We start from the raw sequence: 19258 nt of genomic DNA, 5'->3' as shown, positions 1-19258 counted from the left end.
GTCCAGAAGTTTTAAAAACTTTTTAAGTTACAAAAACATCAGCTGAAATGTACCTGTCTTTGACTGGGCCTGGCATGTGATGACCTGCTGTGATTGGACCTCTCCATTCACTGCCACCTCAGGTATTCTGTAAAATAAAGAACAATCACAAAATAAAATAAATATAAAAATATATATAAACATTACAATGAAGTTAACCATGAAAACATTTTATACTTTAAAATAAAAACTAATAACTTTTACGAAAGAAACAATTTAAAGTCTTTGGAATACACTATTAAAAAGCTTTTATAGTCCAATTTAAATCAAAGGTTGACTTCAAAAATGCTCATGAACTCAAATATTATTTAGGTTATAATATTATATTTTGTTTTACTAAAATTAAAAGTTTGAAAACGTTAATTTTCATTGAAATACATATAAAATATTGATCTAAAAACTAAAGGAAAATATTGAAATATTGCTGTGACGAGCAGGGCGGGACGAGAGGAACGGTGCGAGGCCGGTGACGCGAGTGATAACAAGCGTCAGCTGCGCGTGCAGCGTTCTCGCATCTCTCACGGAGGAGCTCCGGAAGGATAAAAACTTGAGCGACCAATGTGAAGGGCGACTCTCGTCCCGCCCTGCTCATCACAGTTGCCTTAAAAGAAAACTGAACAAAAATTGAAAGCACTAAAATTGTAATAATAAATAAAATCTAAAATAACAAAAAAACTAAAATTAAACTTCAATATCAACATAAAAATAAACCAATCAATTATAAAATGACAAAACCATATACCAAAATTGCTGAACTCAAAAGATCAATACAAAAACTCAAAGCTAATTTAAAATAATAATAAAACTAAAATCTAAATCTAAAGTTAATTTGTCATATTGTAGAACCATTAAAAATAAGCTAATGGAATAAGTAACCAAAAAATACTAAAACACTGATGCATGCTAATGTCACACATTATATTACAAGCGAATGATGATGTAGACATGAAGAAACACTTTAGATTTTATTGTAAACTTGCAATAGTCCTAAAATGTATAATTTAGTTACTGGTTCAAATGTATTTTTCTACTAAGCTCTTTGAAATTGAAACCCCACTGTATACTTCATAAACAATACCCTGGACAAACAGCTTTTCCTGTACCCACCCTGGATCAGCAGATCTGAGATCACGTGATGGATCGTCTCGGGACGTCCCGAGTGGAGATACACGTTCAATCTCTGTATCTTGAGTGGAGGAGTCGATTGAGATATCAGCAGACAGCTTCAGACTGCTCTTGTCCTCCGGCTCTCTTGGCACAGACACCTCCTCCTGTTCCCTGATCTCCTCCAGAGGTGTCGCCAACATGACCTCTGTAATATACGATCATGACAATCATTAGAACTGAAAACAGAAAGCTCTCTTATAATACAGATTCAGTTTGAGTCCTGATTGCTGAAAGTCTGGTCACACAGCAACAGCTGAGATGAACAACACAACTAGTTTGTATGTGTGTGTATATACTGTACAACACATACAGACGTCAACAAATAACCTGAATAGGCAGATTTCTATGTCAGGAATAATATTTCTATCAAAGGATATAAAGGATACTTTTTGCAATTAAATCAAGGATGCTTAATGAAACATTGTTTTAAGTCCACGTGAACTGGAAGTTGCGATTGTTTCCGAGTGAAATGGGCTGTCTCTCAATATGCGTTCTTCAGCGGTTTTGAGTCTTCGTGTTCTCGCTCCACATTATCAATAACTGTCAAAGTCTGGTTCTAATACTCAAGTACACAAGAACAGAGAACGCATAAAAGTTCCCGGATGTGTTCTCAATATCAAGGATGCTTCGAATGCAGCCTGTCGCGTCATGTAAAGAACCAGCCCGAATTCACTGCGGCTCCAAGTTCATTCTTCCGAGGCTACCTCGCAAGACCCGTCTCAACAAGAACACAAGTCCGTTCTTTGCGCTCTTGGAATTGAGAAACGGCCATGGAATTTCTAATGAGAAAAAAAGTGGGCGTTGCTTTAATCTTTCTCTGCGATTTGAATGGATGTACAAAAACAGCCGTTGCATTTTGGAACTGACAGATGAAGGGGAGGGGTTAACGGATGCTCTGCCCAAGCCGTCTAACATACGTCATTTTCAGATTTGAAAAGAAGATTGTGAGGGCTAGCGAATTTTAAAAAGTGAATGACCCACATTGATAAACTATTTCTAATAAACGCAGCAATATTTCATGAAAAAATAGGCATTGTTATTTTTCATTTCACTGGGACTTTAATGACAAAGGGTGTTTAATACGTTTGTATTATACAATAAACACGTTACTTTTCCAGAAAGATGAAAGCATTTTCCAGAATACTGTAAGGTGCACTTTATTGAATACACTTTACAAACAAACTTAAAAGAAGTCTTTCCCTCTCGACTATATTACATGAATAGCACAGCCTCTTGCGCCGTATTGCATAATTCTCATGTGTTTGCATAAACTCCATCAAATAATGCTTTTATGAGATTCTGCATTGGCTGTAAATAGCATGATGCAAAACTCAACAACGTGAAAGTAGCCTCCAACATTGAGTTTATCACAGTGTCTCTGAGCTCCAGTCGAGCAGGGGTATCCCACTTCAACATGAATTATGCACATCCTCTCTCTCTCTCTCATGAATGAACAGCAGATATGAAAGAGAGAGATGGCATTTGCAGTATTAATGTGAAATCTCTGCCTCTCCGAGCGAGCGAGCACAGCTAATGAAGACATCTCAGTCCTCTGGCTTCATTCAGTTCAATCGCTAGAGACACACGAGATGAAGAAACATTCCTGTGATCTTTCCATCCACACAGAGGCACTTCCCTTTCTCTTTCTCACTCTCTTCTTCTGTCTTTACATAGAATTTACTCACAGACCATGTAGGCACAGATTTTTCTTTTTAAATGCATCATATCATAAGGGAACATGTATATAGACAAAGGGAAAAAAAACAATAACACGTCAATACATTCGAGGAAAGAAGAAAAAAGACATAAAATGGAAATCAGATTATGTCCTGTATATCAAGTTTCTCTGTAGATTGATTTTAAGAAGCAGATGAGAGAAAGGAAACGAAGGGAAAAACATTCCTAACAGATGCGCTTAGACAGATCAAATAAAAAAAAAAACAAAGTGTTATATACAGTATAATTAATTTAAGCTGGGATAGTTCACAGAAAAATGTAAGTTATTTTATCATTTATGCACTCGCATGTCATTCCACGCCTCTATGACTTCCTTTCTTCTGCAGAACACAAAATAATACATTTGAGGAACCAAACAACACTGTTGTCTAGATACAAAACCACGAAGACATTTCTCAAAATATCTTCTTTTGTGTTCTACAACCACATTTAGCTGTTTTAATGTGAGACATGTCACACACTAAACTGGCTTTAAAACACAATCCTAACTTAACTCAACCCTGCACATTTGATACAGCATTTGGGAATGAAGGTCTTACTGACATCAGATACTCAATACACCTCAGCAAAAAGCTGGGAAGGAAAATACCCTCGCGTGAAAGATCGTCCTGGGTCTCTGGAGAACGTCTCTGTACGGTTCTGAACAATGAGAAAAGTCTGCCTGATGATCCCAACGCCAGATTAGACAGTAACTCCCGTCCAAAACAAACATCCGGACCTGTCCATCTCCTCCATTACTTTACACAAAACCTGCTATCACATCATAACAAAACAATGTGTTTTATGAGTTCAGTGTCCCCAGACAGAGGAACAACACGTCACACTGACAATAGCAGCTTTAGTTGGGTTACCTACCGGGACGAAGAAACGCTTATATCCGTAATGGATTTAAAAAAGAAGGAAAGCACAGAATGACAAAAGAAAACAATAGGACGATGACGAACTAAAAACCTTCACCACAAGCTTCCAAATCATTTACTTTTCTTACATTTACACCGATGCATTTGGCAGATGCTTTGATTCAAGTTTTGTCCAATGGACGTTTTTATTCATAATTTTTAATATGTGACCCTGGACCACAAAACCAGTAATAAATATCATAGATATATTTTAGCAATAACTAACAAGACATTGTATGGGTCAAAATTAGAATATAAATGAAAGATCATGTTCCAGGAAGATATTTTGTCAATTTTTCTAACGTAAATCTCGAAACTTTACTTTTTTAAGTGGATGTAGCAAAAATCGCAAACAAAAATGGCCGGAAACACGCTTTCAAACTTTACCCACACGTACCAAAGCCACGTGTAAACGGACAGACAAAACGCATACATTTTTTTGCCCTTTCACTTGAAAACCGTCTCGTGTAAACACGAGATTTTGAAATAGTTATATCTCGACCAAAGCATTTTTATTCAGCTTTCAGATGTTGTATACGTCTCAATTTAAAGAAACTGACTCTTATGACTAGTTTTGTGGTCCAAGGTCACATATGTATTAATCATTTTGTATCCATGCTGTGTTTGGAGTGGAAACTGAAGCTCCATTTTGAGAGAAGCCTTTACACCAAAGCCGCACTAGTTTTCACTCCACAGTCCCGTCGCACATTATAAATACATTTATAACAAAATATCAGAAATAAAAAAGTGACATTGAGGAAAACTTTTAAACGAGTAAGAGATAGAGAGAAGATAAAGTGCAGCCATCAGATGATGCTGAGAGTCTCATACGCCCCCTGCTGGTGAATCAGCAGGACAAACATAAATGATGCTCTGCTGCCACAGATGAACAGATTCTTCACATTCAAACCATCACCGAGTGTCTATGAGATCACAGCCCGTCTCCATGTTTTTGACTAATGCCAAGGACAGCGAAAAAAGTTTAGTGTTTTCTACAAGTTACATGTGCGAGAGGTAAAACACAGTGAAATGACAAATTCGATCAGAATTACTGATATATAATCTTCAGACACCTACTGATGAATTATTTCGGTATCAAACCGATAATAAAATCAGGCCTATATATTATAGTTGATCATTTATAAATGATTTCCTCCGATTAAACCCCTTAAACTGCACGCTGCTAACAATTCAAATCCTTTCTGTCGTGATCATTCACGTACTGCTATTAGCAAAACATTGTTGATGTGGGTACAGTATGTAGATACAATATTTCTTAATGTGTAAATTATAGGAACAAAAGCATCTTGTTTGAATCCGACCGCTGTCTGAATGCGTTCTGTCTTGAGACCTGTTAGACTTAAGAGCATTTTTCTGGGTTGCTCTGGAAGGACATCTATCGTTTGCTTATAATATAAAAATGATACCAGAAAAGTTTAAGTCAAAGAATATTTAAATAGTGTAAAGAAGGTTTGGTACCTGATATTCTGTGGAAATAAGAGTGCTAATAGTTATCTTGTTTTCTGCAGTCAATGTTTTCAAATAAAAGCAGTTTTTTGCCTTTTGTATTAGACTAAGAAAATGTTATATTAATATATATCTGTTATCGGTTTCCAATGTTAAAGAATTATCAGTTATTGGCCAACGTTTACATAACATGATACATGATTGAGATGTGCACAGCAGGTGCGTGTCGGTTAGAAATGCTGTCTGACTTGATATGAAGTCATGCTAACGTGCGCCAAGAATACTGTCGTGACACTCGGCTGTAAAAATCCTAACAATCCTTTCCGTGGACTGAATGTTTTCACAATCGGACCCTCTCAAAACAATGCTGATGAAATGTCAAAGCTCTGTTTACACACACAGCTGTGGCCCATTTGCAAATCTGTGTGTATATGTGCGTGCGTGCGTGTGTGTGAAAGCATTTAATGAATACAGCTGCAAACATTTAGAAGCCGAGAGTTGCATACAGTAAATTTTCACCAGCTGGGGAAACACCCAACTCAAGCATATAAAACACAGATCTGCATTACTTACAAACAGACTTCATCCCAACACAAAAACCTCATATGAGTCCAGTTCACAACACAAGCCTGCGTTCAAATTCATCGACTTCCATACTGTATAGTACGCAAAAACCAGTATGTGAAATGAGCGGTATTTCAGAAAACCCAGCATGCAAAAAACTGCATGTGAGAAATACCCAGATGATCCACCGAGATTTCTCGGTTTGCATCAGATGGACACTTTTCTATCCCATGAGGAGACACCTAATTCAACAGTCAATACATTAAAAATACTATAAAACAGTTCAGCGAGCAGCTTTAATAAAGTGTATATAGTTATGAAGAACTATAAAGGACATAAATACTTTTACATTTGATTCACTGTGTAGTGTGTACGGTCACAATACACTATTGTAAACAAATTGAAAGACTCTGCACAAATGATTTGGCACACTCACAAACGCAGGCCTGATAGATTAAGTATAATAGAAATGTCTCTTTCCTTGTCTGCCATAGTTGATTTATTTCCACAGAGTGCATTATGGGAGTCTCTACAAAGGACACATGCAAGGTTTTTCAGAAGGCATCATAATCCTGTTGCTAAGTATTTCGCTAACATAAGGTTTTAGAACAGAGCTCGGCACGTGCCGGCTCTCAAAGTCTAAATCTAATCCGCTCTTTTGTGGTATCAACACTAATATTAAAGTTTCATTCTAGAGGGGGATTACACCTGACCTTTCATCCGGAGACACAAAACAAAGCATGTGGCTATTTAGAGAAAAGAAAAGATTGATGACAGCACAGTGAACGCGATAGAAAGATATGATGTGACTGTTCCATCACCAGGTGGCACCAAAGCATTATTAAGATACAGCTACACTTGATAATGTGTTTACATCCCGTTCAAAGTACAGCTGCTGCAGTCTTTCAAGCCCTCTAAAGCTCAAAATACTCTAGAAAAATGAACGCTTTCCATCCCTTTATCACACTGACAACAGCGGTCTGAAGAAGACTGCAAAACTAGAATCTGAAAAGTTAGTATTCATAATCATTTGCTTTAAACTATCACCCTTATCTCATTATAGGTATACTTCTTTTAAATTAAAGATAGTCTATTTTTATGTGCTTCTAAGAAATATACTTAAAATGACAGTCAAGTATACTTATATTGTAAAAAAAAATATTTGGCCTATACTTGAAAGTATTATTGAGTACAGTAAATCTTGACTACTCCTAGTATACTTGGCTTGTTGATGCGTTTACTTTTGTTCGAATAGACCCTCTTCCACTTTTTTTCACAACTTTCACTAGATGTTTACGGAGAGTATACTGTACTTCTAAGTGTACTTTCATAAAAATGCGCTACAAGTATTGAACAAGTAAACTATCAGTATACCCACAAGTTCACTTGTAGTATGCTTTCAAGTACAAATGAAAATTTGTAACTCGGAGTAGACTACTGCTACACTTAAAATATTAAATAGTACACTTACTAGCACACTTATACTAGTATACTACATTAACTTTACTCAAAAGTATACTTAATACAATTAACTTAAGGATTTCCCTTAATACAAAAAAGTATTTTAAGTATGATTGGGTTGAATCTGAAGACCTTTTTTACCCAGAAACCCCTGAGAACCTGATTAACGCGAGCACATTCTTTGAATTCCTTCCGTTTAACACATGTCTAACATTTTCTAACCAACCTGTCACGCTTCTGTCCTGTGCAGCTTCATCAGGAGGGGCTACGGCGCTCAGGGCGGGGGGCGGTGGAGCCTTGCGTTTGGTGGACGTCCTCTTGAAGCACGATTCTGTTGAGGGTCCTGCACTCAACGGGGCCACGCTCTGTGGAACGCAGACGGCAATAAATATGACACATAATTCCAAATATTTGGCTTTGAGAAATGTAACCACATTCCCAGATGACACAGTCTCCAGAGTTTTGTAGAAACTAAACGAAAGAGTGTAAAAGCAGATTTAATGTTTTACAGATACCTGGTCGCCATCCAGATGCTCTGCCGTGTCAGGGTTTCCCTGGTGATGGCTGAGGTCAGCGGGCATGCTCTGTGACATCATGCCGGGCGGCAACGGTGCTCTTCTCTTCTTTGGCATATCGGAGGGCAAGGTATTGTAATCGTACGTCGGCGAATGAGCGCTGAAGGAGTTCATGCTCACCGGACGCTGTTTCCTTTGTACCGGAGACCCCGGCGCACTCACGGTCATAGACTTCAAAGAAAGACAACCAATCACACGTCAGCACACTTCCGACCGAAAGCACGGCCTTTGAAGAGACAGCCAATCACAACTCATTTCAAAAGCAAATATGACCGCTGGTGCTCGGAGAACGTTTACAGAGTAAACAAAAATACAGATGCCTTTGAACTCGCCCTAAAGTCAAAAAATCTTTTCTGTGTTGTCACAGCAGTTTTCTCATACAGGATTTCAGTACTCACCTGTTCTGACTGTTTTCGACTTCCTTTTCTAAATAAGCCGAACACTCCTTTATTTTCCTTCTCCTTCTGGATCTTGTCCTTTCTGTGCCGAATCGTGTCTGTGATGTAATGCGGTTGTGTATGTTGTAGTTACATTCTAAGTATTCGTATTGCAAAAAATGATCAAATGTGATGTTTACTCACCAGAGCCCGTAGGAGATGGTGGCAGACTCACAGGACTCACTGGACTAAAAACTGCAAAACAACATCAAGATTATTAAAAATTAAAATGATTTTCAGGCATCTGGAGTACCTTAATATCCCTTAAAAAATAAGCATACTTCAAGGTGATTTTATTAAGTTTACTGGTATAGTTTTAAAGTATACTTTGTTGTTAGTGTACTTATTTCAATGCACTAGTAGTATACTTATAAGTGTGCTATTTCAAAACTACTTGGCCCACTACTTTAAGTTTACCACCTAAAGTATACTCTAAAGTACACAGGTAGTTTACAACTATGTTTTTCATTTACTACAAGTGAACTTGTAGGTATACTGAGATAGTACACTTTTAAGGATACTCTCAGTAAACAACTAGTTTAGGAGTTTTTTACTATATAAGTATACTTGTGACTAATGTTAAGTGAACCTAACATAACTATTTATATTTTGCACTTTAAACCGAGTATACTACTATGTTAGTATACAAGTATACTACTATTTAGGTATTAATTCAACTTCTTGAAATACACATTTAAGTGTACGTCAGGTAGATTTATATTTTTCTATATCACTGTGTACAATTTAGATCAGCTTCAGTTCCTCATGTTTTATTTACTTTATGCTATTCCAGCTGAGCTTTTTTCTGAAGGGTGACCTTGTAGAAACCAGCCGTGGATGATTTAATAGAGTGATTTGAATGTGTTGGTGATAAACACACCTCTGGTATCGCTCGCGTACACTTCCCTCAGGCCAAAGTCATTGAGAGAGTAGTTCAGGTCCATAGTGTCTTCAGAGTGAACGTTTCGTAATAAAACTGTGGTCTGCGGGTCAAATTCACATTTCTCACAGATGGCTGGTAGGAGCTCTCGCAGAGGAACCCGAGGACTCACCCTGAGAATAGTCTTCTGTGTTTTCTTGTAGTTGATCACTAATCGTACAGTTGCCTGAAAAAATGAGACAGGAGTAAGAACAGTCGAAAAGGCCCGTTCACACCAAAAAAGAGCAAACAGGTAAGGCTAAGCATGCAGCATCACATGTATCCTTCCCAGATAAGGCAATCCCAGAATTCAAAGCGAGTCAATAAATTATATCTATCCGATATGTGATGAACGATGATTATAAACATTCCTGATTCATTCCAAGCCATTTTTGCACCATACCGATAAAATCAAAGACTTATCAAAATCAACAATGACTTGAATTGGTCGCTGATGAGATCAGTTTTAGTCAGGATGCTGTTTCAGAAGACAGCTGCCTACAAAGGTCGTAGAAGCACGGTGCGCTGGGTTTGTTGAACAGAATCTACCCTGCTGAAAAATCTGAAACCATCACAGAAATTCTAATGGGTTTAACGGTCATAATGGGAATTGCGTTGTTTGTAATGGATACTATAATGGGTCTCTACTGGTAATGTGTTGTGATGTTCTCTGGCATATGGACACAGTTAAATCCTACTGGAACAAAACCGTGGTTCATAATGGTATTTGTAATAAAAACCATTGTAATTTGTCGTATAGCGTTAGAATCTGTTTTATACAATCTACCAGCCACTTGCTTCTGTTTTGTCATGTGAACTTGTCATGTTGTTTTTATTTTAGACGGTCAGGCTCCGCTCCTTTGAGTCAATGAAATAACTCTCAGGTTAATCTCACAGGGTGTGGAACAGCACAGCTACGGTTACTTATGACTAAAAGAACAAACACGACAATGAAAATGACTGACATTTATTTGAACAAAGTGTATAAAGTTTACAGAAACGGATCCGTCGGATCAGACCTGACACTGTTTACTTTCCTAATGCAAGTTCCTGGAATTATTGTGTACAGTTCATTTGTGCAAATCAATCTAAAAATGTTTGGCTCATAAACCTCTTAAAATGTAATAACTTGTTATACTTCTGAACAAGTTTTCTTGTCGGTTCACGTCACAAATCCATCCTTGTTTTACATCCTCCTGTCATCAAAACAACTCGATTCTACACACGTTTGTTAATAAATTAATAATTTTTTCCTGCAGTAAATATAAATCTGCTTCCGCAGAAGAAACAGATTATTACAGATTTGCAACTGCATGAGGACAAAAGTGTTTTTTGTTTATCTTTGTTTCAGGTAGCACTTTAAATCAGTGGAGCTGTACCTCGGGCATCTGTGGTCCTGTCTTTTTGCTCCTATCCTCCAGTCCTTTGGGTTTCAGTAAGATCTTCTCGGCCTCGAGGGTTCCGATCAAAGCGTTGGGTTTGAACTTCACATGGTTTCTGTTGGTGGTGATGAGCTCAATGGTGTGACCGGAAGGGTTCAGGTGGTACTTGGCACAGAGCGTAACCAGCAGGTCCATCATGGGTTTGCTGAAACGCACAAAAGCTCAACTTGTTAAATGACGCCAATAATCTGGTTAACACATTCACAAAGGCACGGCTAACCAATATACCTATACAGCCACGGAAAAAACAAGAGACCACTCCAAAGTTTCATTTCAAATCAGCATTTCTAGATACACTGTGTTCATTCCAGTCCAGTGTCTGTTGAATTTCAATCAAAGTCAACAGCAATGTAAAAGACTGACAGCATTGACAAAACAAATGAAAACTGTGATCACAATTTATTTTTACTTTTCATAAATACATAAATACAAAAGTGAATATGAACTTTTTCTCTTTGAGGTCTGAAAAATAACAGAAAGGATGCTCTGTATTTTTCACCCGATTCCGCAATAAAATTCAAATAGAAACAATATTTCTATTTTAAATGTAGTAAACATATTGTCAGTAGTTCACAGATGAAACAAAAATGCTAATTTACCTAAACACATACAGTACTTATGAATAGTAAATTGAACTGAAATGATGCTTTGAAATGCTCTCAATTTATTCTGCGGCTGTTTGTATATATAAAGTTCTATACAGTCATATGACCAAAGCCCAAAGCAGCAGCTTAGATGCATGGTTAACTATTTGGGTTTCACATAAACAGCAGAAAATTCATACCTCAATTATTCTCTCTAGACATAAGTGAGAATAAATGGAGAGCAAATTAAGATATTTCTCAATATGAAAATCTCAAAAGGAATAAAACATTTCTCATCAAATTCACCCAAATCCAGATTATTTAATGTCTAAACACAACTGAGAACTCCATCAAATCTCCTGTAGCTTTGAAAGAGGAACATCTGAGCAATATATGGGGTTGGAACATCATGTGGATAATGATTTCTGGGCGAACTATTTCTTTGCATTTGCAAAACGAGACAAAGATCTATGTTTCACTGGTTCAAAGAGTCAAATAAAAGCCTCGGGACGAGTGAGGAGGAGTCTGAAATGTCACAGCACAAGTTCCTCTATCCCTCCAGCATCTGAGGAATTTGCATGAGTTGATGTTTCTGCGGGGATCTCCAACACAATCAATGTAAATGAGCTTGAATGTTGATTTTATGTTTTCGCACTGCCATATAATGTGAGAACCATGTGAGAAACAATGATGTGAAAGCCATGATGTTTTGTAAAGCGCCAGTGAAATCTAAATTATTTCTTTTTTCCTTTTATTAAAAATAAGTTAGCCTTAAGGACGTCAATAAACTGATATGTTCCTACGCTCTGACAAAATTCCCGTTTAGAAGATATAAGCGTTCAAAACTTGACAGTCTGGCACGTGTTCTAGAAAACCATGACATCACACTACACTTCAGCCTGTCGTCAAAGTTCTTGTCCAATCAAACCTGCTTTAAAATCCGAAGAGTCCCGCCCCATTCACTATGAGAGCTGCGGAAGCGGTGCTTTAAATCAGCCACTTGTTCGCACATTTATTATGTCCTACATGGTGAATGATGCACTAGATGGGAGATAGGGGATGATCTAGACAATGTAACACTTAAAATTTAAGTCTTCATTTTTTTGCGTAAGTGTCACACAAGCGGTTACAGGCGAGTGTCCTCCATTTCAGAGACATGACAGCACAGAGCTTATCATTTGCGTGATCATTCGCCCGTTTCAAGTCAACACACTATGTTGAATGTTAAGGTGCTATAGAAGAGATTGATGCGTAAAGGAGAAGACAAACGCCATTGTCACTTACCAACGTAAATAACAAGCTTCAAACGACACATCACGGACATCACTGATCTTACGATTCTTTTCAACAGACTTTAACACCAATGTGGCTATCAGGCTGTTAAACGCAGCTTTGCCAGGCTGACTGTCAGCCGTAAACGAAACGAAATCGGTTATTATTATTTAAAGGGGGCGGGGTCACTTGATGTGTCTTTTGAGTTACGTCAACACATCAAACAATGCTGCACGTTCAAAGGCATTGCAGTGGGCCTTTAATATTATTAGTGTTATTCAATAATATTACAAACAAAACTGTGTTCATAATGTGACTTAAAACAGTAACATACTGATAAAAATATACATAGTTTGAATGCACTTTAGGTTGTTTTGAATAAAAGCCTCTGCCACAATAAATGTTTTTAAAACTTCAGTCACCATAAACTCTATGGCAGAATTTAAAGGATTTTAATTTTTGGATAACCCATTCTTTTAATACAACACCCACATCGTCATGGAGTAAATAAATCACGAGGTTTGCACCGCATGAGCATGAACAAACAACAGCTTTCAGTTAAATGTGTTTTGCTTTCTCTTTTCATTGGACTCTAGCGGGACGTTAGAGAACACTCATCATACACGCTCGACATGCTGCGCATTGAAAGTGTGGAAAATTCTTCAGAGACAGTTTATACCTCATAATACTTTCCAACTGCGTTTGGTATTCCAGGATCGGAGAGCCCTTAAAAAATACACAAATAATTTCATCCCTATCAGAATGAGGCCGGTTTGGGTGTCCAATTCACAAAAGCAAAACCGACGGATCTGATGATTACTCCTTTTTATCTTATTTGGTTTCAGAATCTGCAGTTTAGCTTAAAGGTGTTTTGGATAACAAACAAAAAAAACAATGATTAAAACAGCGATGACAGATCTAAGATCACTCCGACAGCTCGCGGCCTTACGCCTGAAAACAAATACAAATAGCATCCTCGTAACAACCTTCGGCTAACATATCCGTTGATGGGTGATACTTGCGCATTTTAAGCTTGTTGGCTGATAAACAAATGAACAAATTAGATGATAAAGATCCTGGCACACCTTTAACAGTTAGTTTAGTTTGACACTAAAAACATCTAGACAACGACACATTATTCACATAATCTCTTTCTAAATACACACACCTTCATATGAGTAAATCATCTGAATAATGAAACTATAAGTGCTTAATCGTCTCGGTGTTAAAAGATGCAAGACTACAGTATTATTCCTCGTACCCAAACCGACTGAGATTTGCTGCAGGAAGTTCTGAAATGTGCCGCCACACCCCGATGACTCACAGCAGAAATGATTTAATTCGTTTTATAACCGAAATCATGTGAAAACCTTCATGATGTCATCGTCACCAGAGTTGAGTTTTAAAATCCTTCATTATTTATTCACCATAATGTCATGGAACATGTCAGATATTTTGAGAAATGTCTCAGTGTGTCCATGCAATGAAAGTCAATGGGTGCCACACAACCGAATGCGAAATGCATTCCTCACCTGCCGGGGACCACGGTGGTTTTCTCCACCCCTCCTGGCAGGACCACGGTAAGGGTCAGGTCCTGATCCAGCAGATTCTCTTTCTGGTCCATGTTGGGATGAGGGTACGTCGGGAGCTTGTTACTCAGCAGTGGACCATCCAGGCCTTTCAGAAGAGGAGGAGGAGAGGGGGCTTTGTGTTTCGAAGATCTCCTGTAAAACAGAAAGAGGAAGTTAAGAATGTAAGAATGAAAAATGAGACGTTTGGGTTATCAAGACAAACACGATTGTTGCACTGAAAATGTTGCATGACGTTGTCTGAAAGACTGTCTTTCATCTGCGCTCCGTTTAATGTGCGAGAGGCACTTTACACGGCAGTCACAAGACGAAGAGGAGATTCATTCATTCATTACAGCAGACAGTCACCAACTCAGTTTTTGAGCCGCATGGGGCCACATTAGTTTTAAAGCACTGTGCTGCAAACATTTATTTTTACATTTTACATTTGGCAGACACTTTCATCCAAAGTGACTTACAGGCCTAAACATAAACTTAAGACAAAAATATTTCCTTGTATGAACATAAGTTTCACCTTTATTGTTTTTCCATAAAATCAACATTAAGCACAAAACAGTCACAATTCGATTTTCTCTGACTCTTATGCCAGACACATACTTCACACCCGTACACAAGTACAGACACGAACATTTTAACCCCCAACGGTTTGGTCTTGTTGATGGAAACCTTGGTGAACGTCTAGCGTGTTATCATCGATGGAAAAAGCTATAAACATGTAATGCAAATTAGGTCTAACTTGCTTAACAAGATTCCAACTGTGGCTCTGACAAATTGAACATGAAAAGACGGCTTACGCTAATGTCTGTTACAGTGTCCTTTGCATACCTAGAATGTGTTTCAACTATAAAGTTCAACTAAACTAATATCAGTTGTTAATGAAGTTATGCCCTTAAGACTTCTATGTAAACATGCTCAACACATGCAAAAAGAGCAAAACATTTTCTCTGCATTTTGACACTGGAAATTGTGAACTTCATACGTTTTCAAAGAAACATAAAATGAAACGTCTGCATTAACAGCGCTGAAGAATCCAAAGCGAAAGTAAACACATAACGTCAAATTTGAAGTAAACGTAAACATCTCCTTTGTGTCGATATGCATCTAAGAGATTATCTTCATGAAAAACACAAATGTCTCTCTATATAGCTATTTAAAGATCAAGAAAAATAAGGAACTACTCAAATAAGTGTCAATTAAAGCAATAATAAGCGAACATTAAGCATGGTAAAATCACAGTAACACACGGCCACAAAATACACCTTTAACTTTTGAGGCTACACAACTCAATGAGATGACTTCAAATGAGATGACTTCAAACAATAAGCAAAGCCGCAGACCTTGAATGAAAAAATCATTCAACAAACTCACATGCAGACACATGTGCAAACAACGGCCTGACACGACACTGAAATTTCAAGGTTCTGCGACTATCAGCCTCTGTAACCATAACAAAGTACGACTGCGTGGAAATCAGCTGGAATTCAGAAATATTGCAATGGATCATTCTGTGTCAAATCAACCTCATGCCAAATGGTTAAAATGACAAAAAAGTTTGTTTCTAAAAAGACGTACTTAAATTAATCAAAAAAGCTGGAATATGAAATGTTGTGAACGGATATTTATTGAGCCGCCTCAAGATCAAAAAGTGCATGTAATGTGAACGCTGACAGTTCCAAAATGAGAAAAAGCACATTTTCGTTTTCTTTTTCCAAAGGGGACATGCCTGCAACTCGAGAAATATTAATCTCAACATCCTTTTAGATTCTGGTTCTTAACAAACTTGTCTTTTGTTATCTATATTGATAAGGCGGCATATTTTACGGAAAGAGAGATATGGGGATCAATTGAACCCTACCCATGCTCCCTTTGCATACAACTGACACTTATTGTATTTGTAGATGACTGTCACAAGAACAGATAACATTGATACCTTTATTTATTCACATAAAAACCAATGTGAGGCAACAAATATTCTTTGGTTTTTGCTGGTTGACACATAAGGCCACGCATGGCAATAGTTTTGACGTCAGAACACGCTGCGAAAAAAAGAGCATGTGTTTTGATGACATAAGCAGCTTTGACTGACACGTTGATGTGTAAACAAGTGATTGTGCTGAAAAGACAAGAAGTTTGATTGTGACCTGTTGACTGAAATATGCTGGTTGATGTTTATTTTACACCGGAGCAGAGGACGCAGATCCAATGAAACTGTGATGTGGAGATAGAGTCAAAACATACATCACAGACGTGTCGGTTCTTGACTGGAGGAGTCTTTTCCTGTGACACATACACTACATTCAAACTCATCCATCAGCTGTACAGATAACTGTTATTAAACACAATCACACATCCTGAACAAACTACAGTACTCAAACACACAAACAAACAGACAACGCAAAAACCTGGCCATACGCAGCATCTCAGTTTCTGCATTTATTTTAGGGCTGTCAAACGAGTAATCACATCCAGAAAACTTTGTGTTTACATAATATATGTCTGTGTACTGTGCTTCTTAATTTTGTATAAACAAATACATGCATACTGTATAATATTTGAATAATAAGTAATTCATGTTTATACATAATTGAATTTGAATTGTTGTAAATATAAATAGATGCATTTAAATATTTCCTAAATACATACACTGGTATGTCTATCTTTTTGTTTTTGTTTTGAAGCGCGACACACATTCACTATTTAACAGCGTATATACAGCATATCTCTGTCATCACACGCATCACAGTAATTCGAAGTAATTCATTAAAACAAACGTTTATTATCGGCATGCATTTTTTGATTTTGCCAGTTGAAACTTGCAAGCGTTTTGACTCACAGACACAGCACAGGTACAGAAAAAAGTTCTCTTTCGCGTCTTGCTAGCTATTTAGCTGTAAAATGCACACAAGATTATGCCGAAAACATACAAGGTTCACATAAACACAAAGGTTTCATCGGACGCGGGCGTCTGACCCCCAGTTAACTTCTGGTTTGTTTTTGACTAGTTTCTAATAATATAACAATTTATATTGAATTTAATCTTTTTTTTATTTTATTGTATTAAATAAACAATTTGTTGAATGGGTGCTGCAGTACCGTACGGTACACTGACATCTAGCGGTAGAGCTTGGTATCGCAGTCTAAATTCTAAATATTGGATAGACAAGTTTAACCAAGTAATGGTTTCTCGGTTTCTTTTGATTGTTGTCAGAAATAATCTACAGGCACTCGATTACTTGTGAATGTGTACTGGAAGTTAAGGGCAGGCCACGAACGTGCGTATGTGCAGTAACGTTTATTTATGTTGTCACCTTGAAACCGTCTATAAGTGAAGTTAGGTGTGTATTAACATTAGCTCTTAAAGTGACAGTAACCTAATAAACCTGATGTTTTTACTATTTATTTATTACCAAGACACTTCACAGTAATGCAGTTAACGTGTTAACGGACATTTCAGAATGTATGTGCAAAGAACTTGACAGATCACTGTGACTTTGCCTTTAAAGAATACAACACACATCACTTGAACCTCTTGAAGTTTGTGTTTCTTTTGCATCAGACGTCAATCCAGAACTGCATAAATGCGACATCTGAGGTTGAGACTACACACAAAGTCAATCTGGGCTCAGAAATTTAAAGCAAGTCAGTTCCTTACGCCATGATGTCATTTTATAAAACCTGGAGCAACCGTGTGACTCAACGTCTAGAGAATGACTGTGTGAATATTTTCATAATTTAATAAGCCAAACCTACAATTGATCATATGAAGAGCTGTGCGGATCACACGTCAAACTCTCTCATTCATGTCAAACACCTGCTGCAGTTTACAAAAGAAATCTGACAACACGTGCAGATAATTTCTGTCTCCAAAACAAGACTGGGCCAAAACATCAACGCATCAATTTACTGTACAAGATGTTTTGGTCGTAAACAAACGGATCATCGAGTCCCCAAACTGATGGTTATATCAAAACATCTGTGAAAAACAACTGATCTTGTGGACCCGTTCTGCTCATTCTCTCAACCAACTTCATCTTGGTGTGCCCTGCCATACTTTCAAACCATTTACATTTTACATTTAGGCATTTGGCAGACGCTTTTATAAGCGACATACATTGCATCATCCTATACATTTATACATAGGTATCTGCAATCCCCTGGGATCGAACCCACAACCTTGCGTTGTTAACACAATGCTCTTACCACTGACATTTAGATGCAGTGTTTTCTTCAAACTTCAAAAAACAAATGTAGTCAAAAAGTGTCTAAATGATTGACTGGTACTCTTAACCTTTCATTTTAATCACTTATTGTACAGTATATAGTAATACTGTTAACATCCATCGAGATAAGCTTTAAGCACATCAACTTGCCAGTAGTCCTTTTATCGTCACAAATCTATACATCAGGGAGAGCGATAGAGTCCGTTAACGGAAGTCGTGCCGCTCGGCGGCCATGTTTGCAATGCCTCTGGGCAGTTATTTACGTCAAGGCCACAGTCCTATCTACTTGAATGGGGAAGAAGTTTATTTCTAAAATCCCTCACAATTAAACAGCATATTTCCGATCGATAATTAAACATGAACGCTTTCATAACTTTGGCTAAATTCCTTCGCTAGTTGCATTATTTGCCATTCATTTCACCGGCAGTGGTGCATCTTGTTAATATTAATATCTTTAGATATGCTTTCCCTAACTTACTGTGTGTAAAGTGTTTGATCTGTTGCTTTCTTTGCACGGATTTAAACTAGAAATGCTCACCTCTTCACAAATTTAACAGTATATAATATATTTATATTATTTATAACAGTATACTATATTTTTGCCATTGCGCTAGAGTCCAGAGCAATCCAAAAGGTAATTTTCCTTTTTTTCTCTAATAAAAAAAATCATCATTTTGATCAAGCATTTAGATTGTTGTATAGCACAAAGAGTAAAGGATGTAAATGCTGCGTTATGTAATGAAACAGAATGGCTGTGCATTTATATTTGGTCACGGTTGTCTTCTTGCACAACTTGCACATGAAGGCATTTCGTTTGCTATTCGTTTCCTGAAAAACAAATCATCAACATTTGACAGATGCATTCTTTTTGGGGAAAAATGTATTA

The 19258-nt window shown here is 37.4% G+C and overlaps 1 protein-coding gene across 5 annotated transcripts in view; it reads right to left on the bottom strand.

Annotated features, from left to right (window-relative positions):
* cobll1b (cordon-bleu WH2 repeat protein-like 1b) overlaps positions 1-19258 on the bottom strand; it is a 41528-nt gene that overhangs the window by 4555 nt on the left and 17715 nt on the right. For all 5 annotated transcript variants that reach the window (XR_013787122.1, XR_013787123.1, XM_079464063.1 and 2 more), the window contains 9 exons: positions 14096-14287; positions 10645-10852; positions 9227-9452; positions 8491-8541; positions 8308-8405; positions 7850-8080; positions 7561-7699; positions 1147-1351; positions 54-127 (listed from right to left, as the gene is read on the bottom strand). Coding sequence is in view for 3 of the 5 variants with exons in the window: in XM_079464063.1 (XP_079320189.1) it covers positions 54-127; positions 1147-1351; positions 7561-7699; positions 7850-8080; positions 8308-8405; positions 8491-8541; positions 9227-9452; positions 10645-10852; positions 14096-14287 (1424 nt within the window). In the remaining 2 variants the exon portion in view is untranslated. The remainder of the gene's footprint in view (positions 1-53; positions 128-1146; positions 1352-7560; positions 7700-7849; positions 8081-8307; positions 8406-8490; positions 8542-9226; positions 9453-10644; positions 10853-14095; positions 14288-19258) is intronic.

This window comes from Barbatula barbatula, assembly GCF_947034865.1.
Source record: "Barbatula barbatula genome assembly, chromosome: 9".
In the NCBI taxonomy this organism is placed as follows: domain Eukaryota; kingdom Metazoa; phylum Chordata; class Actinopteri; order Cypriniformes; family Nemacheilidae; genus Barbatula; species Barbatula barbatula.
The sequence above is the reverse complement of the archived record's forward strand: the minus strand, read 5'-3'. Positions and strand labels throughout refer to the sequence as shown.